At 52.3% G+C, this 27,580-nt stretch overlaps 2 protein-coding genes and 1 long non-coding RNA gene across 4 annotated transcripts in view; 2 read left to right on the top strand and 1 right to left on the bottom strand.

The window, feature by feature from the left end:
* Positions 1–6,337, top strand: part of GABARAP (GABA type A receptor-associated protein) — a 24,297-nt gene extending 17,960 nt beyond the window's left edge. The window contains exon 3 of the mRNA XM_076056303.1: positions 6,040–6,337. Coding sequence (XP_075912418.1) covers positions 6,040–6,105 — 66 coding nt within the window. The 3' untranslated portion in view covers positions 6,106–6,337. The remainder of the gene's footprint in view (positions 1–6,039) is intronic.
* LOC142907143 (uncharacterized) overlaps positions 1–19,579 on the bottom strand; it is a 118,011-nt gene extending 98,432 nt beyond the window's left edge. The window contains exon 1 of the long non-coding RNA XR_012930839.1: positions 19,557–19,579. This is a non-coding gene — a long non-coding RNA (uncharacterized LOC142907143). The remainder of the gene's footprint in view (positions 1–19,556) is intronic.
* On the top strand, positions 8,948–27,295 carry LOC116958279 (transmembrane protein 107-like). Of its 2 annotated transcripts, none has more exons than XM_032980819.2 (5): positions 8,948–9,398; positions 10,507–10,577; positions 13,443–13,543; positions 16,720–16,816; positions 26,218–27,295. In XM_032980819.2, exons 1-5 carry the CDS (start codon positions 9,312–9,314, stop codon positions 26,285–26,287), a joined length of 426 nt encoding a protein of 141 aa, XP_032836710.1. In that variant the 5' UTR covers positions 8,948–9,311; the 3' UTR covers positions 26,288–27,295. The 2 variants fall into 2 exon arrangements, with proteins under 2 accessions (XP_032836710.1, XP_032836711.1); XM_032980820.2 differs by having other exon boundaries at positions 10,510–10,577; positions 26,218–27,294.
* The last annotated feature ends 285 nt before the right edge of the window (positions 27,296–27,580 follow it).

Consider the following 27,580-nt stretch of genomic DNA (forward strand, 5'->3'; position numbering starts at 1 on the left):
ACAGACATAGACTCACCCACACAGACATAGACTCACACACACAGACATAGACTCACACAGACATAGACTCACACAGTCATAGACTCACACACATAGACATAGACTCACTCACACAGATATAGACTCACTCACACAGACATAGACTCACTCACACAGACATAGACTCACACACACAGTCATAGACACACACAGTCATAGACTCACTCACACAGACATAGACTCACCCACACAGACATAGACTCACACACACAGACATAGACTCACTCACACAGATATAGACTCACTCACACAGACATAGACTCACTCACACAGACACAGACTCACACAGACATAGACTCACTCACACAGTCATAGACTCACACAGACATAGACTCACTCACACAGACATAGACTCACTCACACAGACATAGACTCACTCACACAGACATAGACTCACTCACACAGACATAGACTCACTCACACAGTCATAGACTCACTCACACAGACATAGACTCACTCACACAGACATAGACTCACTCACACAGACATAGACTCACTCACACTCAGACATAGACTCACTCACACAGACATAGACTCACTCACACAGACATACACTCACTCACACAGACATACACTCACACAGACATAGACTCACTCACACAGACATAGACTCACACAGACATAGACTCACACACACATAGTCATAGACTCACTCACACAGACATAGACTCACTCACACAGACATAGACTCACACACATAGTCATAGACTCACTCACACACAGTCATAGACTCACTCACACAGACATAGACTCACTCACACACAGTCATAGACTCACACAGACATAGACTCACTCACACAGTCATAGACTCACTCACACAGACATAGACTCACTCACACAGACATAGACTCACTCACACAGACATAGACTCACTCACACACAGACATAGACTCACTCACACAGACATAGACTCACACACACAGACATAGACTCACACAGACATAGACTCACTCACACAGTCATAGATACACACAGACATAGACTCACTCACACAGACATAGACTCACTCACACATACATAGACTCACACACACAGTCATAGACACACACAGTCATAGACTCACTCACACAGACATAGACTCACACAGACATAGACTCACACAGTCATAAACTCACACTCACACAGTCATAGACTCACTCACACAGTCATAGACTCACTCACACAGACATAGACTCACTCATACAGACATAGACTCACTCACTCAGACATAGACTCTCACACAGACATAGACTCACTCACACACAGTCATAGACTCACACAGACGTAGACTCACTCACACAGACATAGACTCGCTCACACAGACATAGACTCACACACACAGACATAGACTCACTCACACAGACATAGACTCACTCACACAGACATAGACTCACTCACACAGACATAGACTCACACACACAGACATAGACTCACTCACACAGACATAGACTCACTCACACAGACATAGACTCACTCACACAGACATAGACTCACTCACACTCGGACATAGACTCACTCACAGCGTCTCTCTCCCCGCGTCTCTCTCCCCGCGTCTCTCTCCCCGCGTCTCTCTCTCCCCGTGTCTCTCTCCCCGCGTCTCTCTCCCCGCGTCTCTCTCCCCGCGTCTCTCTCTCCCCGTGTCTCTCTCACCGTGTCTCTCTCACCGTGTGTCTCTCTCCCTGTGTGTCTCTCTCCCTGTGTGTCTCTCTCCCCGTGTCTCTCTCACCGTGTCTCCGTGTACCTGTCCCCGTGTCTCTCTCACCGTGTCCCCGTGTCTCTGTGTCTCTGTGTCTCTCTCACCGTGTCCCCGTGTCTCTCTCACCGTGTCTCTCTCACCGTGTCTCTCTCACCGTGTCCCCGTGTCTCTGTGTCCCCGTGTCTCTCTCACCATGTCTCTCTCACCATGTCCCCGTGTCTCTCTCACCGTGTCTCCGTGTCTCTCTCACCGTGTCTCTGTCTCTGTGTCTCCGTGTCTCTCTCACCGTGTCTCTCACCGTGTGTCTCTCACCGTGTCTCTCTCACCGTGTCTCCGTGTCTCTCTCACCGTGTCTCCGTGTCTCTCTCACCGTGTCTCCGTGTCTCTCACCGTGTCTCTCACCGTGTCTCTCTCACCGTGTCTCTCTCCGTGTCTCTCTCACCGTGTCCCCGTGTCTCTCTCACCGTGTCCCTCTCACCGTGTCTCTCTCCCCGTGTCTCTCTCCCCGTGTTTCTCTCCCCGTGTCTCTGTCCCCGTGTCTCTGTCTCTGTGTCTCTCTCACCGTGTCTCTCTCACCGTGTCTCTCTCACCGTGTCCCCGTGTCTCTCTCACCGTGTCTCTCTCACCGTGTCTCTGTGTCCGTGTCTCTCTCACCGTGTCTCCGTGTCTCTCTCACCGTGTCCCCGTGTCTCTCTCACCGTGTCTCTCTCACCGTGTCCCCGTGTCTCTGTGTCCGTGTCTCTCTCACCGTGTCTCTGTGTCTCTCTCACCGTGTCTCCGTGTCTCTCTCACCGTGTCTCTCTCACCGTGTCTCCGTGTCTCTCTCACCGTGTCCCCGTGTCTCTCTCACCGTGTCTCTCTCACCGTGTCCCCGTGTCTCTGTGTCTCCGTGTCTCTCTCACCGTGTCTCCGTGTCTCTCTCACCGTGTCCCCGTGTCTCTCTCACCGTGTCCCCGTGTCTCTCTCACCGTGTCCCCGTGTCTCTGTGTCTCCGTGTCTCTCTCACCGTGTCTCCGTGTCTCTCTCACCGTGTCTCTCTCACCGTGTCTCCGTGTCTCTCTCACCGTGTCTCTGTGTCTCCGTGTCTCTCTCACCGTGTCTCCGTGTCTCTCTCACCGTGTCTCTCTCACCGTGTCTCTCTCACCGTGTCACCGTGTCTCTCTCACCGTGTCTCCGTGTCTCTCTCACCGTGTCTCTCTCACCGTGTCTCTCTCACCGTGTCCCTCTCACCGTGTCCCTCTCACCGTGTCTCCGTGTCTCTCTCACCTGTCTCCGTGTCTCTCTCACCGTGTCTCTGTGTCTCCGTGTCTCTCTCACCGTGTCTCCGTGTCTCCCTCACCGTGTCTCTCTCACCGTGTCCCTCTCACCGTGTCTCTCTCCCCGTGTCTCTCTCCCCGTGTCTCTCTCACCGTGTCTGTGTCTCTCTCACCGTGTCTCCGTGTCTCTCTCACCGTGTCTCCGTGTCTCTCTCACCGTGTCTCTCTCACCGTGTCTCTGTGTCCGTGTCTCTCTCACCGTGTCTCTGTGTCTCCGTGTCTCTCTCACCGTGTCTCCGTGTCTCTCTCACCGTGTCTCTCTCACCGTGTCTCTCTCACCGTGTCTCCGTGTCTCTCTCACCGTGTCTCCGTGTCTCCGTGTCTCTCTCACCGTGTCTCCGTGTCTCTCTCACCGTGTCTCCGTGTCTCTCTCACCGTGTCTCTCTCACCGTGTCTCTCTCACCGTGTCTCTGTGTCTCTCTCACCGTGTCTCCGTGTCTCTCTCACCGTGTCTCCGTGTCTCTCTCACCGTGTCTCTCTCACCGTGTCTCTGTGTCTCTCTCACCGTGTCTCTCTCACCGTGTCTCCGTGTCTCTCTCACCGTGTCTCTGTGTCTCCGTGTCTCTCTCACCGTGTCTCCGTGTCTCTCTCACCGTGTCTCCGTGTCTCCCTCACCGTGTCTCTGTGTCTCCGTGTCTCTCTCACCGTGTCTCCGTGTCTCTCTCACCGTGTCTCCGTGTCTCTCTCACCGTGTCCCCGTGTCTCTCTCACCGTGTCTCTCTCACCGTGTCTCTCTCACCGTGTCTCCGTGTCTCCCTCACCGTGTCTCTCTCACCGTGTCCCTCTCACGTGTCTCTCTCCCCGTGTCTCTCTCCCTGTGTCTCTCTCACCGTGTCTGTGTCTCTCTCACCGTGTCTCCGTGTCTCTCTCACCGTGTCTCTCTCACCGTGTCTCTCTCACCGTGTCTCTGTGTCCGTGTCTCTCTCACCGTGTCTCTGTGTCTCCGTGTCTCTCTCACCGTGTCTCCGTGTCTCTCTCACCGTGTCTCTCTCACCGTGTCTCTCTCACCGTGTCTCCGTGTCTCTCTCACCGTGTCACCGTGTCTCTCTCACCATGTCCCCGTGTCTCTGTGTCTCCGTGTCTCTCTCACCGTGTCCCCGTGTCTCTCCCCGTGTCTCCGTGTCTGTTTCCGTGTCTCTCACCGTGTCTCTGTGTCTCTCTCACCGTGTCACCGTGTCTCTCTCACCGTGTCTCTGTGTCCCCGTGTCTCTCTCACCGTGTCTCCGTGTCTCTCTCACCGTGTCTCTCTCACCGTGTCTCTGTGTCTCTCTCACCGTGTCTCCGTGTCTCTCTCACCGTGTCTCTCTCACCGTGTCTCCGTGTCTCTCTCACCGTGTCTCCGTGTCTCCGTGTCTCTCTCACCGTGTCTCCGTGTCTCCGTGTCTCTCTCACCGTGTCTCCGTGTCTCTCTCACCGTGTCCCCGTGTCTCTCTCACCGTGTACCCGTGTCTCTCTCACCGTGTCTCTCTCACCGTGTCTCTCTCCCCGTGTCTCTCTCCCCGTGTCTCTCTCCCCGTGTCTCTCTCACCGTGTCTCTCTCACCGTGTCCCCGTGTCTCTCTCACCGTGTCACCGTGTCTCTCTCACCATGTCCCCGTGTCTCTGTGTCTCCGTGTCTCTCTCACCGTGTCCCCGTGTCTCTCCCCGTGTCTCCGTGTCTGTTTCCGTGTCTCTCACCGTGTCTCTGTGTCTCTCTCACCGTGTCACCGTGTCTCTCTCACCGTGTCTCTGTGTCCCCGTGTCTCTCTCACCGTGTCTCCGTGTCTCTCTCACCGTGTCTCTCTCACCGTGTCTCTGTGTCTCTCTCACCGTGTCTCCGTGTCTCTCTCACCGTGTCTCTCTCACCGTGTCTCTGTGTCTCTCTCACCGTGTCTCCGTGTCTCTCTCACCGTGTCTCTCTCACCGTGTCTCTGTGTCCGTGTCTCTCTCACCGTGTCTCTGTGTCTCCGTGTCTCTCTCACCGTGTCTCCGTGTCTCTCTCACCGTGTCTCTCTCACCGTGTCTCCGTGTCTCTCTCACCGTGTCTCCGTGTCTCCGTGTCTCTCTCACCGTGTCTCCGTGTCTCTCTCACCGTGTCCCCGTGGCTCTCTCACCGTGTACCCGTGTCTCTCTCACCGTGTCTCTCTCACCGTGTCTCTCTCACCGTGTCTCTGTCCCCGTGTCTCTCTCCCCGTGTCTCTCTCCCCGTGTCTCTCTCACCGTGTCCCCGTGTCTCTCTCACCTTGTCTCCGTGTCTCTCTCACCGTGTCACCGTGTCTCTCTCACCATGTCCCCGTGTCTCTGTGTCTCCGTGTCTCTCTCACCGTGTCCCCGTGTCTCTCCCCGTGTCTCCGTGTCTGTTTCCGTGTCTCTCACCGTGTCTCCGTGTCTCTCTCACCGTGTCTCTGTGTCCCCGTGTCTCTCTCACCGTGTCACCGTGTCTCTCTCACCGTGTCTCTGTGTCCCCGTGTCTCTCTCACCGTGTCTCCGTGTCTCTCTCACCGTGTCTCTTTCACCGTGTCTCTCTCACCGTGTCCCCGTGTCTCTGTGTACCTGTCCCCGTGTCTCTGTGTACCTGTCCCCGTGTCTCTCTCACCGTGTCTCTGTGTCGCTCTCACCGTGTCCCCGTGTCTCTGTGTCTCCGTGTCTCTCTCACCGTGTCTCTCTCACCGTGTCTCTCTCACCGTGTCCCCGTGTCTCTCTCACCGTGTCCCCGTGTCTCTCACCGTGTCCCCGTGTCTCTGTGTCTCCGTGTCTCTCTCACCGTGTCTCTGTGTCTCCGTGTCTCTCTCACCGTGTCTCCGTGTCTCTGTGTCTCCGTGTCTCTCTCACCGTGTCTCTGTCTCTGTGTCTCCCTCACCGTGTCTCTCACCGTGTCTCCGTGTCTCTCTCACCGTGTCTCTCTCACCGTGTCTCTCTCACCGTGTCTCCGTGTCTCTGTGTCTCCGTGTCTCTCTCACCGTGTCTCTCTCACCGTGTCCCCGTGTCTCTCTCACCGTGTCCCCGTGTCCCCGTGTCTCTGTCTCCGCAGGAGCATCACGAGGAGGATTTTTTCCTCTACATCGCCTACAGCGACGAGAGTGTCTACGGAGCCTGACACACTCGCTGACACACTCGCTGACACACTCGCTGACACACTCACTGACACACTCACTGACACACTGACACACTCACACACTCACTGACACACTCACACACTCACTCACTCACACACTCACACACTGACACACTCACACACACACTGACACACTCGCACACTGACACACTTACACACTCACTGACACACTCGCTGACACACTTACACACTTACACACTCGCTGACACACTCACTGACACACTCACTCACTCACACACTCACACACTCACTGACACACTCACTCACTGACACTCGCTGACACACTCACTGACACACTCACTCACTCACACACTCACTGACACACTCACTCACACACTCGCTGACACACTCACACACTTACACACTCGCTGACACACTCACACACTTACACACTGACACACTCGCTGACACACTGACACACTCACTCACACACTCGCTGACACACTCACTCACACACTGACACACTCACACACTCACTCACACACTGACACACTCGCTGACACACTCACACACTGACACACTCACTGACACTCACACACTGACACTCACTGACACACACACACTGACACACTCAGTGACACACTCACTGACACACTCACACACTGACACACTCACTCACTGACACACACTGACACACACTGACACACTCACTCACTGACACACTCACACATTCACTGACACTCACTTGCACTTAGTCACCCACTCACACACCCAACAACAACAACAACCGCCATTCGCCACTAAGTGGTGGTGACGTCACCACGACGCTTGTGCCAGGCCATGTGCACACACACCCACCAACTAATCCATCCACACCCTCACACACACCCATTCACCTACACACACCCACACACCTACACACACCCACACATCTACTCACACCTACACACACCCACACATCTACTCACACCCACACATCTACTCACACCCACACATCTACTCACACCTACACACACCCACACACCTACACACACCCACACACCTACTCACACCTACACACTCACACACTTACTCACACCTACACACTCACACACTTACTCACACCTACACACTCACACCTGCACACCTACACACTCACACCCCCACCGACTTTGTAGTGCAAAGTAAACACGAGCACTTTAAAGCCACGCCTCTTTCACATTGCCCCCGGGTGGGGGATTGCCTCGCTCTTTGATTGGTTAATACCGGGCCGAGGGGGGGGCGTGGTCACAGCTTTCAGGACCACGCCTACCCCCAACTGTAGTTCAACCCCCTTTATCCCCCAAAATGGGAGTTATCCTCTGATTGGTTCCTTGCTGGCATGAGATGGGCGTTTCCTAACATCCGCAACTCCCCACCCATCACGAGAATTCCCTATTCTGATTGGTTCATTGGTGGGTGGGGGTGGCGAGGTGGGCGTGTCCCAAAACCATAGATCCACCCTCCCACCCCGTGAATTCCCCGCTCTGATTGGTTTATTGTTGAGTGGGGGGGGGGGGGTACATGGCGTGTCCCAGCAACCCTAGCCCCACCCCGGGAATTCCCCGCTCTGATTGGGTTAGTGTTGAGTGGGGGGTGGGTGAGTACGTGGTGGGCGTGTACCAGCAACCCTAGCTCCACCCCGGGAATTCCTCGCTCTGATTGGTTTATTGTTGAGTGTGGGGGTGGTGGGAACGTGGTGGGCGTGTCCCAGCAACCCCAGCTCCACCCTCTTCACCCACCCCTGAAATTCCCCTCTGTCTGATTGGTTAATCGCTGGTTGGAATGGAAGACGCCTATCAGCCGGACCGGTCCATTTGTCCAATCCCATCGCGGGGGTGTTTTGTGGTGTCATTGAGTGTTCGACTGATTGGTTCATCTCTCCCAACTCCCGCCCCCCCCCCTCTTAACCAACCCCTCTCCCCCCTCAATAAATTTGAAGTTGGTATCGTCCAGCCACGTGTTCGGGTGTCTCTCCATGCTGAGTGGTCTTTAAAAATTAAGTTTTCATTTATTTTTTTGGTGTAAATGCCTGTGAGCCATTCGGCTCTTGAATCGGAGTGCAACCACAACAAATGAAACTAAAAACACGAACGAGAACGGAACATCTTAAAGCGACTACTACGTGTGTGTGTGTGTTGACTGTGCAAAGCAGAAAATCGATTGGGGTGGGAAAAAAATAATCGGCAAAAATATTCCCGGAAAAAATTAAAATCCCACCGTGTGCACCGCCAAACGCTGCGTGCCAATAAATCCCAGTGGGATTCAAAGTCAACAACAACCACAACAACCACAAGACAACTTAGATTAAGGCCATCAGTCTAACTCCGTACTACAACAACAACCACAAGACAACTTAGATTAAGGCCGTCAGTCTAACTCTGTACTACAACAACAACCACAAGACAACTTAGATTAAGGCCGTCAGTCTAACTCCGTACAACAACAACAACCACAAGACAACTTAGATTAAGGCCATCAGTCTAAATCAGTACTACAACAACAACCACAAGACAACTTACATTAAGGCCATCAGTCTAACTCCGTACTACAACAACAACCACAAGACAACTAAGATTAAGGCCATCAGTCTAACTCCGTACTACAACAATATACCCTCCATAATTTACATAACTCGCCTCATTAACATAGCCTCGCCCACTCGACCCCCGTGGCAACCAATCAGCGTTCAACGTGAACGTCGCTTACAATCCTTAACACAATAAAACCAAATCGATAAGCGTGCCACCTTAATAAAAAGCTCGTCGATCGATCGATTAATCGATCGACGAGCTTACAAATAGATTACGTAAGCTATAAATATTATAAAGTTTTAAAATGAGGGGGTTGGGCTTGGGGGGTTGGGCTTGGGGGGGTGGAGACGCGTCACCATGGCAACGGGCCTAGAAGCCTGCAACGGAAGGCCGCAAAACATCACCCCGCGAAACTTTTAAAAAGCTTTAAAACGAAACTAAACCACGCGGTTTAAAAAAAAACATAAACTAAACTCTTAAGACGTTTTCTACCCTCGCCGCGGTCAACTCGAACGTTTAAACAAAGCGGCGAACAATAATTGCCGCCGAACGCGCGAGTTACGTTTCCCCTCAGGGAGTTTCCTGTAGGCTTTGGGCCTAGTCTTGGCCCAGTCTTCACGCTCCGCTCGTAATTATCGCTTATTTATTGTTCATTTTTGCGAAGTTTTGTTGTTTTTTTTTATCATTTTGGGAGAGATGCCCGCCATCAGCGGCGTCGTTCCCGCCCGTTTCCTCACGATGGTGTCGCATTTAGTTGTGGTGGTCACGATATTTTGGTCCAAGGTGATCTCCCTTCGCTCTAGAAAATCCGCGTCTTCTTTGCGTCTTTGTGGACGAGTTTAAGGTTTTAAAATGGTTATTGTTACACCGCTGTTGCTGCTATTGCTGCTGCTGCGACTAAGGTTGATGTGGTTTGGAGGTTGATTATGAACAGCGGCGTTTTGTTTTGAGTCGGCGGTTGTTTTTGGGAGAAAATTTCACTCGGTACAGAGACGTGAGGGGGTGGGTGAGTGAGTGGGTGGTTGAGTGAGTGGGTGAGTGAGTGAGGGGGTGAGTGGGTGAGTGAGTGAGTGGGTGAGTGAGTGGGTGGGTGAGTGAGTGAGTGGGTGAGTGAGTGGGTGAGTGAGTGAGTGGGTGAGTGAGTGGGTGAGTGAGTGAGTGGGTGAGTGAGTGAGGGGGTGAGTGGGTGAGTGAGTGAGTGGGTGGGTGAGTGAGTGAGTGGGTGAGTGAGTGGGTGAGTGAGTGAGTGGGTGAGTGAGTGGGTGAGTGAGTGAGTGGGTGAGTGAGTGAGTGTGAGTGAGTGAGTGGGTGAGTGAGTGAGTGGGTGAGTGAGTGAGTGTGAGTGAGTGAGTGGGTGAGTAGGTGAGTGAGTGAGTGGGTGAGTGAGTGGGTGAGTGAGTGTGAGTGAGTGAGTGGGTGAGTGAGTGAGTGGGTGAGTGGGTGGGTGAGTAGGTGAGTGAGTGAGTGGGTGAGTGAGTGGGTGAGTGAGTGAGTGGGTGAGTGAGTGAGTGGGTGAGTGAGTGAGTGGGTGAGTGAGTGGGTGAGTGAGTGAGTAAGTGAGGGTGTGAGTGAGTAGGTGAGTGAGGGGGTGGGTGGGTGAGTGAGTGAGGGGGTGAGTGGGTGAGTGAGGGAGTGGGTGTGTGAGTGGGTGAGTGTGTGTGTGAGTGAGGGGGTGAGTGAGTGAGGGGGTGAGTGAGTGAGTGAGGGGGTGAGTGAGTGAGTGGGTGAGTGAGTGTGAGTGAGTGGGTGAGTGAGTGAGTGTGTGAGTGGGTGATTGAGTGACTGAGTGAGTGTGTGAGTGAGTGTGTGAGTGGGTGAGTGAGTGACTGAGTGGGTGAGTGTGTGACTGAGTGAGTGACTGAGTGAGTGAATCTGACACTGTATGTCCCAGCAGGAGGTTAGTGTGTTGGGGAGTTTGCCTCTAGAAGCCACCAAAGCAGAAGTCACCAGCAAGGAGACAGAGTAAGCATCACACTTACCATGGTGGTGATGGTGGTGATGGTGGTGGTGATGGTGGTGGTGATGGTGGTGATGGTGGTTATGGTGGTGATGGTGGTGGTGGTGATGGTGGTGGTGATGGTGGTGGTGGTGATGGTGGTGGTGGTGGTGATGGTGGTGGTGATGGTGGTGGTGATGGTGGTGGTGATGGTGGTGGTGGTGATGGTGGTGATGGTGGTTATGGTGGTGATGGTGGTGATGGTGGTGGTGGTGATGGTGGTGGTGGTGATGGTGGTGGTGGTGATGGTGGTGATGGTGGTGGTGATGGTGGTGGTGATGGTGGTGATGGTGGTGGTGGTGATGGTGGTGATGGTGATGTTGATGATGGTGAGTGATGGTGAGTGATGATGTTGATGCTGGTGAGTGATGTTGATGGTGATGTTGTTGTTGATGGTGAGTGATTGTGGTGAGTGATGTTAATGTTGTTTGATGGTGATGTTGATGGTGATGATGTTGGTGATGATGTTGATGGTGATGATGATGTTGATGGTGAGTGATGTTGTTGATGTTGATTATGTTGTTGATGGTGATGTTGTTGTTGATGATGGTGATGTTGATGGTGATGTTGTTGATGTTGATGGTGAGTGATGGTGGTGAGTGATGTTAATGTTGATGATGGTGATGTTGATGGTGGTGATGTTGCTGATGTTGATGGTGAGTGATGGTGGTGAGTGATGTTAATGTTGTTGATGGTGGTGATGTTGGTGATGTTGTTGATGTTGTAGACTCACCGTGATGATGTTGATGGTAGTGATGATGATGTTGATGTTGTTGATGTTGTAGACTCACCGTGATGATGTTTATGTTGTTGATGATGATGTTGTTGATGTTGATGGTGGTGAGTGATGGTGAGTGATGATGATGGTGATGATGTTGTAGACTCACCGTGATGATGTTGATGTTGTTGATGGTAGTGATGATGTTGTTGATGGTTGTGATAGTGATGATGATGATGATGTTGTTGTTGATGATGTTGGTGATGATGTTGTTGATGTTGTAAACTCACCGTGGTGATGTTGATGGTGGTGAGTGATGGTGATGATGATGTTGTTGATGTTGATGTTGGTGAGTGATGGTGAGTGATGGTGAGTGATGATGATGATGTTGATGATGTTGTAGACTGACCGTGGTGATGATGTTGATGATGGTGATGTTGTTGATGATGTTGTTGATGGTGATGTTGTTGTTGTTGATGATGATGTTGATGTTGTAGACTCACCGTGATGATGTTGATGATGATGTTGTTGATGTTGATGTTGTTGATGTTGTTGATGATGATGTTGATGTTGTTGATGGTGATGATGTTGTAGACTCACCGTGATGATGTTGTTGATGTTGATGATGTTGTTGATGATGTTGTTGATGGTGATGTTGTTGTTGATGGTGATGATGTTGTAGACTCACCGTGATGTTGTTGATGATGTTGATGTTGTTGATGATGTTGATGTTGTTGATGTTGATGATGTTGATGATGTTGTTGATGTTGATGATGTTGATGATGTTGTTGATGATGATGTTGTTGTTGATGTTGTTGTTGATGTTGATGATGTTGTAGACTCACCGTGATGATGTTGTTGATGTTGTTGTTGATGATGTTGATGTTGTTGATGTTGTTGTTGATGTTGTCGATGGTGATGTTGTTGTTGATGTTGATGATGTTGTAGACTCACCGTGATGATGTTGTTGATGTTGTTGATGATGTTGATGTTGTTGATGATGATGATGTTGATGATGATGATGTTGTTGATGTTGATGTTGTTGATGTTGTTGATGATGATGATGTTGATGATGATGATGTTGATGATGTTGTTGATGATGATGTTGTTGTTGATGTTGTTGATGTAGACTCACCGTGATGATGTTGTTGATGTTGATGTTGTTGATGATGTTGATGTTGTTGATGATGATGTTGATGATGTTGTTGATGATGATGTTGTTGTTGATGTTGTTGTTGATGATGATGTTGTTGTTGATGTTGTTGATGTTGTAGACTCACCGTGATGATGTTGTTGATGTTGATGTTGTTGATGTTGTTGATGTTGTTGATGATGATGTTGATGATGATGATGTTGTTGATGATGATGTTGTTGATGATGATGTTGTTGATGATGATGTTGTTGTTGATGTTGTTGATGTTGTTGATGTTGTAGACTCACCGTGATGATGTTGTTGATGTTGATGTTGTTGATGTTGTTGATGATGATGTTGATGATGATGATGTTGTTGATGATGATGTTGTTGTTGATGTTGTTGTTGATGATGATGTTGTTGTTGATGTTGTTGTTGATGTTGTTGATGTTGTTGTTGTTGTTGTTGTTGTTGATGTTGTTGATGTTGTTGTTGATGATGTTGTTGTTGTTGATGTTGTTGATGTTGTTGTTGTTGATGATGTTGATGATGTTGATGTTGTTGATGTTGATGTTGTTGATGTTGTTGTTGATGTTGTTGTTGATGTTGTTGTTGATGTTGTTGTTGATGTTGTTGTTGTTGATGTTGTTGTTGATGTTATTAATGTTGATGTTGTTAATGTTGATGTTGTTGATGATGTTGTTGATGTTGTTGATGTTGATGATGATGTTGTTGAAGTTGATGATGTTGTTGTTGTTGATGATGATGTTGATGTTGTTGTTGTTGTTGATGTTGATGATGTTGTTGATGTTGTTGATGTTGTTGTTGATGTTGTTGTTGTTGATGTTGTTGTTGATGTTGTTAATGTTGATGTTGTTGATGATGTTGTTGATGTTGATGATGATGTTGTTGAAGTTGATGATGTTGTTGTTGTTGATGTTGATGATGATGATGTTGTTGTTGATGTTGTTGTTGTTGTAGACTCACCGTGGCGCTCTCTGTCACCATCGCCCTCTTCGCTGTGGAGTTGTTGGGTTTCCTGAGTGGAGTCACCACCCTCAACTACACACAGGGATTACTGTGTAACTACTCACCACTACTCACCACTAACACTCACCACTACTCACCACTAACACTCAACACTACTCACCACTACTACTTACCACTACTCACCACTAACACTCACCATCACTCACCATCACCACCCTCAACTACACACAGGGATTACTGTGTAACTACTCACCACTACTCACCACTACTCACCACTAACACTCACCACTAACACTCACCACTACTCACCACTAACACTCACCATCACTCACCATCACCACCCTCAACTACACACAGGGATTACTGTGTAACTACTCACCACTACTCACCACTAACACTCACCACTACTCACCACTACTACTCACCACTACTCACCACTAACACTCACCATCACCACCATCACCACCCTCAACTACACACAGGGACTACTGTGTAACTACTCACCACTACTCACCACTAACACTCACCACTAACACTCAACACTACTCACCACTACTCACCACTACTCACCACTAACACTCACCACTAACACTCACCACTACTCACCACTACTCACCACTACTACTTACCACTACTCACCACCATCACTCACCATCACCACCATCACCACTAACACTCACCACTACTCACCACTACTCACCACTAACACTCACCATCACTCACCATCACCACCCTCAACTACACACAGGGACTACTGTGTAACTACTCACCACTAACACTCACCACTAACACTCACCACTACTCACCACTAACACTCAACACTACTCACCACTACTCACCACTACTCACCACTACTACTTACCACTACTCACCACCATCACTCACCATCACCACCATCACCACTAACACTCACCACTACTCACCACTAACACTCACCATCACTCACCATCACTCACCATCACCACCATCACCACCATCACTCACCATCACCACCATCACCACCCTCAACTACACACAGGGACTACTGTGTAACTACTCACCACTAACACTCACCACTAACACTCACCACTACTCACCACTAACACTCAACACTACTCACCACTACTCACCACTACTCACCACTAACACTCACCACTACTCACCACTAACACTCAACACTACTCACCACTACTCACCACTACTCACCACTAACACTCACCACTACTCACCACTAACACTCACCACTACTCACCACTAACACTCAACACTACTCACCACTACTCACCACTACTCACCATCACTCACCACTACTCACCACTAACACTCACCACTACTCACCACTACTCACCATCACTACTCACCACTACTCACCACTAACACTCACCACTACTCACCACTAACACTCACCATCACTCACCACTACTCACCACTACTCACCATCACTCACCACTACTCACCACTAACACTCACCACTACTCACCACTACTCACCATCACTACTCACCACTACTCACCACTAACACTCACCACTACTCACCACTAACACTCACCATCACTCACCACTACTCACCACTACTCACCACTAACACTCACCACTAACACTCACCATCACTCACCACTAACACTCACCATCACTCACCACTACTCACCACTACTCACCACTACTCACCATCACTACTACTACTCACCATCACTCACCACTAACACTCACCACTACTCACCACTAACACTCACCACTACTCACCACTAACACTCACCACTACTCACCACTAACACTCACCACTACTCACCACTACTCCCTATCACTCACCACTCACACTCACCACTAACACTCACCACTAACACTCACCACTAACACTCACCACTCACACTCACCACTAATGCTCACCACTAACACTCACCACTAACACTCACCACTCACACTCACCACTCACACTCACCACTAACACTCACCACTCACACTCACCACTCACACTCACCACTCACCACTAACACTCACCACTAACACTCACCACTCACACTCACCACTAACACTCACCACTAAAACTCACCACTCACACTCACCACTCACCACTAACACTCACCACTAACACTCACCACTCACACTCACCACTCACACTCACCATCACTCACCACTAACACTCACCACCAACACTCACCACTACTCACCACTACTCACCACTAACACTCACCATCACTCACCATCACTCACCACCATCACCACCACCATCACCACCATCACTCACCATCACTCACCACCATCACCACCATCATCACTCACCACCATCACTCACCACCATCACTCACCACCATCACTCACCACCATCACCACCATCACCACCATCACTCACCACCATCACCACCATCACCACCATCACTCACCACCACTTACCATCACCACCATCATTACTCACCACCATCACTACCATCACTCACCACCACCATCACCACCATCACCACCATCACTCACCACCACCATCACCACCATCATCACTCACCACCATCACTCACCACCATCACTCACCACCATCACTCACCACCATCACTCACCACCATCACCACCATCACCACCATCACTCACCACCATCACCACCATCACCACCATCACTCACCACCACTTACCATCACCACCATCATTACTCACCACCATCACTACCATCACTCACCACCACCACCATCACCACCATCACCACCATCACTCACCACCACCATCACCACCATCACTCACCACCACCATCACCACCATCACCACCATCACTCACCACCACCATCACCACCATCACCACCATCACTCACCACCACCATCACTCACCACCATCACTCACCACCATCACTCACCACCATCACCACCATCACTCACCACCATCACTCACCACCATCACCACCATCACTCACCACCATCACTCACCACCATCACTCACCACCATCACTACCATCACCACCATCACTCACCACCACCATCACCACCATCACCACCATCACCACCACCATGACTCACCACCACCATCACTCACCACCACCATTACCACCATCACCACCATCACCACCATCACCACCACCATGACTCACCACCATCACTCACCATCACTCACCACCATCACCACCACCACCATCACTCACCACCACCATCACTCACCATCACTCACCACCATCACCCACCATCACCATTACCACCACCATCATCACTCACCACCATCACTCACCATCACTCACCACCACCATCACCACCATCACTGCACTTGCCCCTCTACCCGTGTGTGAGACTTCCTGGGTCCCCTGTGCCTGTGTAGCTGTGTGTGCTCATGCCAGTGGTTCCATCGCTCTCTCGTTCTTCCTGCTGGAGGGATGGCCCCTTACTACGTACTGGGCTGTGTTCACCTTCTGTAGGTGAGAGATACTCACCACTCACTCAGTCAGTCACTCACTCACTACTCAGTCACTCACTCAGTCACTCAGTCACTCAGTCAGTCACTCACACACTCACTCACTCACCACTCAGTCACTCACTCAGTCAGTCACTCACACACTCACCACTCACCCACCCACTCACTCACCCACTCACTCACCACTCACTCACTCACCACTCACTCACTCACTACTCACTCGCCACTCACTCACTCACTACTCACTCGCCACTCACTCACTCACTCAGTCACTCGCTCACTCACACACTCAGCCACTCAGTCACTCACTCACTCACTACTCAGTCACCACTCACTCACACACTCACCACTCACTCACCACTCACTCACTCACCACTCACTCACTCACTACTCACTCACCACTCACTCACTCACTCAGTCACTCACTCAGTCACTCACACACTCACTCAGTCAGTCAGTCACTCAGTCAGTCACTCAGTCACTCACTCACTCAGTCACTCACTCACTCACTCACCACTCTCTCGTTCTTCCTGCTGGAGGGATGGCCCCTTAGCACGTACTGGGCTGTGTTCACCTTCTGTAGGTGAGACACACTCACCACTCACTCACTCACTACTCACTCGCCACTCACTCACTCACTACTCACTCGCCACTCACTCACTCACTCAGTCACTCGCTCACTCACACACTCAGCCACTCAGTCACTCACTCACTCACTACTCAGTCACCACTCACTCACACACTCACCACTCACTCACCACTCACTCACTCACCACTCACTCACTCACTACTCACTCACCACTCACTCACTCACTCAGTCACTCACTCAGTCACTCACACACTCACTCAGTCAGTCAGTCAGTCACTCAGTCACTCACTCACTCAGTCACTCACTCACTCACCACTCTCTCGTTCTTCCTGCTGGAGGGATGGCCCCTTACTACGTACTGGGCTGTGTTCACCTTCTGTAGGTGAGACACACTCACCACTCACTCACCACTCACACACACACTCAGTACTCACTACTCAGTCACTCACACACTCACTCACCACTCACTCTCTCGTTCTTCCTGCTGGAGGGATGGCCCCTTACTACGTACTGGGCTGTGTTCACCTTCTGTAGGTGAGAGATACTCACCACTCACTCACTCACTACTCACTCACCACTCACTCACCACTCACTCACTCACTCAGTCACTCACTCACCACTCACTCTCTCGTTCTTCCTGCTGGAGGGATGGCCCCTTACTACGTACTGGGCTGTGTTCACCTTCTGTAGGTGAGAGATACTCACCACTCACTCACCACTCACTCACCACTCACTCACCACTCACTCACACACACACTCACTCAGTCACTCACTCACCACTCACTCTCTCGTTCTTCCTGCTGGAGGGATGGCCCCTTACTACGTACTGGGCTGTGTTCACCTTCTGTAGGTGAGAGATACTCACTCAGTACTCACTACTCAGTCACTCACACACTCACTCACTCACACACTCACCACTCTCTCGTTCTTCCTGTTGGAGGGATGGCCTCTTACTACGTACTGGGCTGTGTTCACCTTCTGTAGGTGAGACACTCACTCAGTACTCACTACTCAGTCAGTCAGTCAGTCACTCACACACACACACACTCACTCAGTCACTCAGTCAGTCACTCACTACTCACACACTCACTACTCACCACTCACTCACTCAGTCACTCACACACTCACTCATTCAGTCACTCACTCAGTCACTCACACACACACTCACAACTCAGTCACTCAGTCACTCACCACTCACTCTCTCGTTCTTCCTGCTGGAGGGATGGCCCCTTACTACGTACTGGGCTGTGTTCACCTTCTGTAGGTGAGACACACTCACCACTCACTCAGTCACTCAGTCAGTCACTCAGTCACTCAGTCACTCACTCACTCAGTCAGTCACTCACTCACTCACTCACACACTCACTCACACACTCACTTACTCACTCACCACTCAGTCACTCAGTCATTCACTCACACACTCACTCACACACTCACCACTCTCTCGTTCTTCCTGCTGGAGGGATGGCCCCTTACTACGTACTGGGCTGTGTTCACCTTCTGTAGGTGAGAGATACTCACTCAGTACTCACTACTCACTCAGTCACTACTCACTCACTACTCACTCAGTCACTCAGTCAGTCACTCACCACTCACTCACTCACTCAGCCACTCACTCACTCACTCAGCCACTCACTCACTCACTCAGCCACTCAATCACTCAACCACTCACTCACTCACTCAGTCACTCAGTCACTCAGTCAGTCACTCACCACTCACTCACTCACACACTCACTCACTCACTCACCACACTCACCACTCTCTCGTTCTTCCTGCTGGAGGGATGGCCCCTTACTACGTACTGGGCTGTGTTCACCTTCTGTAGGTGAGAGATACTCACCACTCACTCACTCACTACTCACTCACCACTCACTCACCACTCACTCACACACACACTCACTCACACACACACTCACCACTCACTCTCTCGTTCTTCCTGTTGGAGGGATGGCCCCTTACTACGTACTGGGCTGTGTTCACCTTCTGTAGGTGAGAGACACTCACCACTCACTCACCACTCACTCACCACTCACTCACTCACCCGCTCACTCACCACTCACTCAGTCACTCAGTCAGTCACTCAGTCACTCAGTCAGTCAGTCAGTCACTCACTCAGTCACTCACACACTTACTCACCACTCACTCACTCACTCACCCACTCACTCACTCACTCACCACACACTCACCACTCTCTCGTTCTTCCTGCTGGAGGGATGGCCTCTTACTACGTACTGGGCTGTGTTCACCTTCTGTAGGTGAGACACACTCACCACTCACTCACTACTCACTCAGTCACTCAGTCACTCAGTCAGTCACTCAGTCAGTCACTCACTCAATCACTCACCCACTCACTCACTCACTCACACACTACTCAGTCAGTCACTCAGACAGTCACTCACCACTCACTCACACACACACTCACTCACACACTCACCACTCACTCTCTCGTTCTTCCTGCTGGAGGGATGGCCTCTTACTACGTACTGGGCTGTGTTCACCTTCTGTAGGTGAGACACACTCACCACTCACTCACCACTCACTCACCACTCACTCACACACACACTCACTCACACACACACTCACCACTCACTCTCTCGTTCTTCCTGCTGGAGGGATGGCCCCTTACTACGTACTGGGCTGTGTTCACCTTCTGTAGGTGAGAGACACTCACCACTCACTCACTCACTACTCACTCACCACTCACTCACCACTCACTCACACACTCACTCACTCAGTCACTCACTCACCACTCACTCTCTCGTTCTTCCTGCTGGAGGGATGGCCTCTTACTACGTACTGGGCTGTGTTCACCTTCTGTAGGTGAGAGATACTCACCACTCACTCACTACTCAGTCACTCACACACACACTCACCACTCACTCTCTCGTTCTTCCTGCTGGAGGGATGGCCTCTTACTACGTACTGGGCTGTGTTCACCTTCTGTAGGTGAGAGATACTCACCACTCACTCACCACTCACTCACCACTCACTCACTCAGTCAGTCAGTCACTCACTCAGTCAGTCACTCAGTCACTCACTCACTCACACACTCACTCAGTCACTCAGTCAGTCAGTCACTCACTCACTCAGTCACTCAGTCACTCACTCACTCACACACTCACTCAGTCACTCAGTCACTCACTCACCACTCACTCTCTCGTTCTTCCTGCTGGAGGGATGGCCCCTTACTACATACTGGGCTGTGTTCACCTTCTGTAGGTGAGAGACACTCACCACTCACTCACTCACTACTCACTCACCACTCACTCACCACTCACTCACACACTCACTCACTCAGTCACTCACTCACCACTCACTCTCTCGTTCTTCCTGCTGGAGGGATGGCCTCTTACTACGTACTGGGCTGTGTTCACCTTCTGTAGGTGAGAGATACTCACCACTCACTCACTACTCAGTCACTCACACACACACTCACCACTCACTCTCTCGTTCTTCCTGCTGGAGGGATGGCCTCTTACTACGTACTGGGCTGTGTTCACCTTCTGTAGGTGAGAGATACTCACTCAGTACTCACTACTCACTCAGTCAGTCACTCAGTCACCACTCACTCACTCACTCACCACTCTCTCGTTCTTCCTGTTGGAGGGATGGCCTCTTACTACGTACTGGGCTGTGTTCACCTTCTGTAGGTGAGACACACTCACCACTCACTCACTCACTACTCACTCACCCGCTCACTCACCACTCACTCAGTCACTCAGTCACTCAGTCAGTCACTCAGTCAGTCACTCACTCAGTCACTCACACACTCACTCAGTCACTCAGTCAGTCACTCACTCAGTCACTCACTCAGTCAGTCACTCACAACTCACTCACTCACCACTCAGTCACTCAGTCACTCACTCAGTCAGTCACTCAGTCACTCAGTCACTCACTCAGTCACTCAGTCAGTCACTCAGTCACCACTCACTCACTCACTCACCACTCTCTCGTTCTTCCTGCTGGAGGGATGGCCCCTTACTACGTACTGGGCTGTTCACCTTCTGTAGGTGAGAGATACTCACTCAGTACTCACTACTCAGTCACTCAGTCAGTCACTCAGTCACTCAGCCACTCACTCAGTCACTCACTCAGTCAGTCAGTCACTCACTCACTCAGTCACTCAGTCACTCAGTCAGTCACTCAGTCACTCACTCACCACTCACTCACCACTCACTCACTCGTTCTTCCTGCTGGAGGGATTGCCCCTTAGCACGTACTGGGCTGTGTTCACCTTCTGTAGGTGAGACACACTCACCACTCACTCACTCACTACTCACTCGCCACTCACTCACTCACTACTCACTCACTCACTACTCACTCGCCACTCACTCACTCACTACTCACTCGCCACTCACTCACTCACTCAGTCACTCGCTCACTCACACACTCAGCCACTCAGTCACTCACTCACTCACTACTCAGTCACCACTCACTCACACACTCACCACTCACTCACCACTCACTCACTCACTACTCACTCACTCAGTCACTCACTCAGTCAGTCACTCACTCACTCAGTCACTCAGTCACTCACTCACCACTCACACACTCACTCACTCACCACTCTCTCGTTCTTCCTGCTGGAGGGATGGCCTCTTACTACGTACTGGGCTGTGTTCACCTTCTGTAGGTGAGAGATACTCACCACTCACTACTCACTACTCAGTCACTCAGTCACTCACTCACTCAGTCACTCACACACTCAGTCACTCACCCAGTCACTCACTCACCCACTCACCACTCAGTCACTCACCCAGTCACTCACTCAGTCACTCACCACTCAGTCACTCAGTCACTCACTCACCCACTCACTCACTCACCACTCACTCACCACTCACTCACTCACACACACACTCACTCTCTCATTCTTCCTGCTCGAGGGATGGCCCCTTACTACGTACTGGGCTGTGTTCACCTTCTGTAGGTGAGAGACACTCACCACTCACTCACCACTCAGTCAGTCACTCACTACTCAGTCACTCACTCAGTCACTCACACACTCACTACTCAGTCACTCACTCAGGCACTCAGTCACTCACACACTCAGTCAGTCACTCAGTCACTCACAACTTACTCACTCAGTCACTCAGTCAGTCAGTCACTCACTCACCAACTCACTCACAACTCACTGACTCAGTCACTCAGTCACTCACTCAGTCACTTAGCCACTCACTCACCACTCACCACACACTCACCACTCTCTCATTCTTCCTGCTGGAGGGATGGCCTCTTAGCACGTACTGGGCTGTGTTCACCTTCTGTAGGTGAGAGATACTCACCACTCACTCACCACTCACTCACCACTCAGTCACTACTCAGTCACTACTCAGTCACTCACTCAGTCACTCAGTCACTCACCACTCACTCACCACTCACCACTCACTCACCACTCAGTCACTCACACACACACTCACACACACTCACTCAGTCACTCACTCACCACTCAGTCACTCAGTCACTCACTCAGTCACTCACTCAGTCACTCACTCACCACTCAGTCACTCAGTCACTCACTCAGTCACTCAGTCACTCACTCAGTCACTCACTCACTCACTCACCACTCACTACTCAGTCAGTCACTCACCACTCACTCACTCACTACTCACCACTCAGTCAGTCAGTCACTCAGTCAGTCACTCACTCAGTCACTCGCTCACTCACACACTCAGCCACTCAGTCACGCACCACTCAGTCACTCAGTCACTCACTCACTCACTCAGTCACTCACTCACCCACTCACACACTCAGTCACTCACTCACCACTCACTCACTCACTCACCCACTCACTCAGTCACTCACTCACCCACTCACTCAGTCACTCAGTCACTCACCACACACTCACCACTCACTCACCACTCACTCACCCACTCACTCTCTCACTCAGTCACTCACACACTCACTCAGTCACTCACTCACCACTCACTCACCCACTCACCCACTCAGTCACTCACCACTCACACACTCACCCACTCACTCACTCACCCACTCACTCACACACCCACTCACTCACTCACCCACTCACTCACCCGCTCACTCACCACTCACTCACCCACTCACTCACTCACCCGCTCACCCACTCACTTACTCACCCGCTCACTCACCACTCACTCACCACTCACTCACCACTCTCTCGTTCTTCCTGCTCGAGGGATGGCCTCTTAGCACGTACTGGGCTGTGTTCACCTTGTGTAGGTGAGAGACACTCACCACTCACTACTCAGTCACTCACTACTCAGTCACTCACTGCTCAGTCACTCACTCACTCACACGCTCACCCACTCACTCACCCACCCACTCACTCACACGCTCACCCACTCACTCACCACTCACTCACTCACCCACTCACTCACTCACCCACACACTCACCCACTAACTCACCACTCACTCACCGCTCACTCACCGCTCACTCACTCACCCACTCACTCACCCACACACCCACTCACTCACCCACTCACCCACTCAGTCACTCACTCTCACGCTCACCCACTCACTCACTCACCCACTCACCCACTCACTCACCACTCACTCACCCACTCAGTCAGTCACTCACTCACTCACTCACCCACACACCCACTCACTCACCCACTCACTCACTCACCATCTCACACACACACTCACTCAGCCACTCACTCACCCACTCACCCACTCACTCACCACTCCATCACCACTCACTCAGACACTCACTCACCTCACACTCACTCACTCACCCACTCACTCACCCACTCACTCGCTCACTCACTCACTCAGCCACTCAGTCACTCACTCACTCACCACTCACTCACTCACTCACCCACTCACTCACCACTCACTCACCCACTCACTCACCACCCACTCACTCACCCACTCACTCACTCACCCACTCACCCACACACTCACTCACCCACTCACTCACTCACTCACCTACTCACTCACTCACCCACTCACTCACTCACTCATTCACCCACTCACTCACTCACTCACCCACTCACTCACCCACTCATTCACTCACCCACTCACTCACCCACTCATTCACTCACCCACTCACTCACCCACTCACTCACTCACTCACCCACTCACCCACTCGCCCACTCACTCACTCACTTACTCACCCACTCACGCACTCACCTACTCACTCACCACTCACCCACCCACTCACTCACTCACCCACTCACTCACCACTCTCCCACTCACCACTCACTCACCCACTCACTCACCACTCACCCACCCACTCACTCACTCACCCACCCACTCACTCACCACTCTCCCACTCACCCACTCACTCACCCACTCACTTTCCCACTCACTCACTCACCCACCCACTCACTCACCACTCTCCCACTCACTCACCCACTCACCCACTCACTCACCCACTCACTCACTCACCACCTCCTCCACTCACTCACCCACTCACTCACTCACTCACCCACTCACTCACTCACCCACTCACTCACTCACCCACTCACTCACCCACACACTCACCCACTCACTCACTCACCCACTCACTCACCCACTCACTCACCCACCCACTCACTCACCCACTCACCCACACACTCACTCACCCACTCACTCACTCACTCATTCACCCACTCACTCACTCACTCACCCACTCACTCACTCACCCTCTCATTCACTCACCCACTCACTCACCCACTCATTCACTCACCACTCATTCACTCACCCACTCACTCACCCACTCATTCACTCACCCACTCACTCACCACTCATTCACTCACCCACTCACTCACCCACTCACTCACCCACTCACCCACTCGCCCACTCACTCACTCACTTACTCACCCACCTCACGCACTCACCTACTCACTCACCACTCACCCACCCACTCACTCACTCACCCACTCACTCACCACTCTCCCACTCACCCACTCACTCACCCACTCACTCACCCACTCACTCACCACTCACCCACCCACTCACTCACTCACCCACCCACTCACTCACCACTCTCCCACTCACCCACTCACTCACCCACTCACTCTCCCACTCACTCACTCACCCACCCACTCACTCACCCACTCACCCACTCACTCACCCACTCACTCACTCACCACTCTCCCACTCACTCACCCACTCACTCACTCACCCACTCACTCACTCACCCACTCACTCACTCACCCACTCACTCACCCACACACTCACCCACTCACTCACTCACCCACTCACTCACCCACTCACTCACCCACCCACTCACTCACCCACTCACCCACACACTCACTCACCCACTCACTCACTCATTCACCCACTCACTCACTCACTCACCCACTCACTCACGCACCCTCTCATTCACTCACCCACTCACTCACCCACTCATTCACTCACCCACTCACCTCACCCACTCACCCACTCGCCCACTCACTCACTCACTCACCCACTTACTCACCCACTCACGCACTCACTCACCCACCCACTCACTCACCACTCTCCCACTCACTCACCCACTCACTCACCACTCACCCACTCACTCACTCACTCACCCACTCACTCACCACTCTTCCACTCACCCACTCACTCACCCACTCACTCACTCACCCACTCACTCACTCACCCACTCACCCACACACTCACCCACTCACTCACTCACCCACTCACTCACCCCCCACTCACCCACCCACTCACTCACCCACTTAACCACTCTCCCACTCACCCACTCACTCACCCACTCACTCACTCACCCACTCACTCACCCACACACTCACCCACCCACTCTCCCACCCACTTTCTCTCTCACCCCCCCACCCACTAACCCCCCCACCCACTAACCCCCCCACCCACTAACCCCCCCTCCCTCTCCCCGTGTCTCCCCCCCCCCCCCCCAGTGCTCTCCCCGCCGCCGTGGAGGTGACCCTCATCGTCTGCGCCATCACCTGCAAGAGGAGGCCGCTGTGAAGCCTCCCCTCGCCTACAACCGCCCCCAGCTGCCCCTCACCGCCCTGGGCATCCTTCCTCGCTGTGGTCACTCACATGCCACGCCCCTCTCACTTCATGCCACGCCCCTCTCACTTCATGCCACGCCCCTCTCACTTCATGCCACGCCCCTCTCACTTCATGTCACGCCCCTCTCACTTCATGCCACGCCCCTCTCACTTCATGCCACGCCCCTCTCGCTTCATGCCACGCCCTTCTCCTGTCATCCCACGCCCCTCTCACTTCATGCCACGCCCCTCACACTTCATGCCACGCCCCTCTCTCACTTCATGCCACGCCCCTCTCACTTCCATGCCACGCCCCTCTCTCACTTCATGCCACGCCCCTCTCTCACTTCATGCCACACCCCTCTCACTTCATGCCACGCCCCTCTCTCACTTCATGCCACGCCCCTCTCGCTTCATGCCACGCCCCTCTCACTTCATGCCACGCCCCTCTCACTTCATGCCACGCCCATCACACTTCATGCCACGCCCCTTTCATTTCATGCCACGCCCCTCTCTCACGTCATGCCACGCCCCTCTCTCACATCATGGCACGCCCCTCTCACTTCATGCCACGCCCCTCACACTTCATGCCACGCCCCTCTTAATGCCACGCCCCTCTCACTTAATGCCACGCCCCTCTCACTTTATGCCACGCCCCTCTCACGTCATGCCACGCCCCCTCTCGCTTCATGCCACGCCCCTCGCTTCATGCCCCGCCCCTCTCACGTCATACCACGCCCTCTCACTTCATGCCACGCCCCTCTCATTTCATGCCACGCCCCTCTCACGTCATGCCCCGCCCCTCTACCTTACCGCCTCCCTTTTTCTCACACCGCCCCCACCTTTTTTGACACCCGCCCCCCATTTAAACACCGCCCCCCCCCCCTCTTTTTTTTAACACCGCCCCTTTGTAACTTCGCCCCGCCCACTTTCCCCATCCACCCATCTACTCCCGGAGGGAGGGGGGGGATGAGGTGGGGAGGGGGGGAGAGGGAGTGAGGGGGGGGGTGAGGGGGAGAGGGGGAGGGGGGAGTGGGAGGGAGTGAGGGGGGGGAGTGAGGGAGTGAGGGGGGGAGTGAGGGGGGGGGGAGAGGGGGGGGGAGAGAGGGAGGGGGGAGAGAGGGAGGGGGGAGTGAGGGAGGGGGAGTGAGGGAGGGGGAGTGAGGGAGGGGGAGTGAGGGAGGGAGAGGGAGGGGGGGAGGCGCGAGGGGAGTGAGGGGAGAGGGAGTGAGGGGGGGGTGAGGTGGGTAGTGAGGGGGGGGAGAGG

Source organism: Petromyzon marinus, chromosome 75 (genome assembly GCF_048934315.1).
Source record: "Petromyzon marinus isolate PM22_M1 ecotype Great Lakes invasive population chromosome 75, UKy_Petmar_22M1.pri1.0, whole genome shotgun sequence".
Lineage (NCBI taxonomy): Eukaryota > Metazoa > Chordata > Hyperoartia > Petromyzontiformes > Petromyzontidae > Petromyzon > Petromyzon marinus.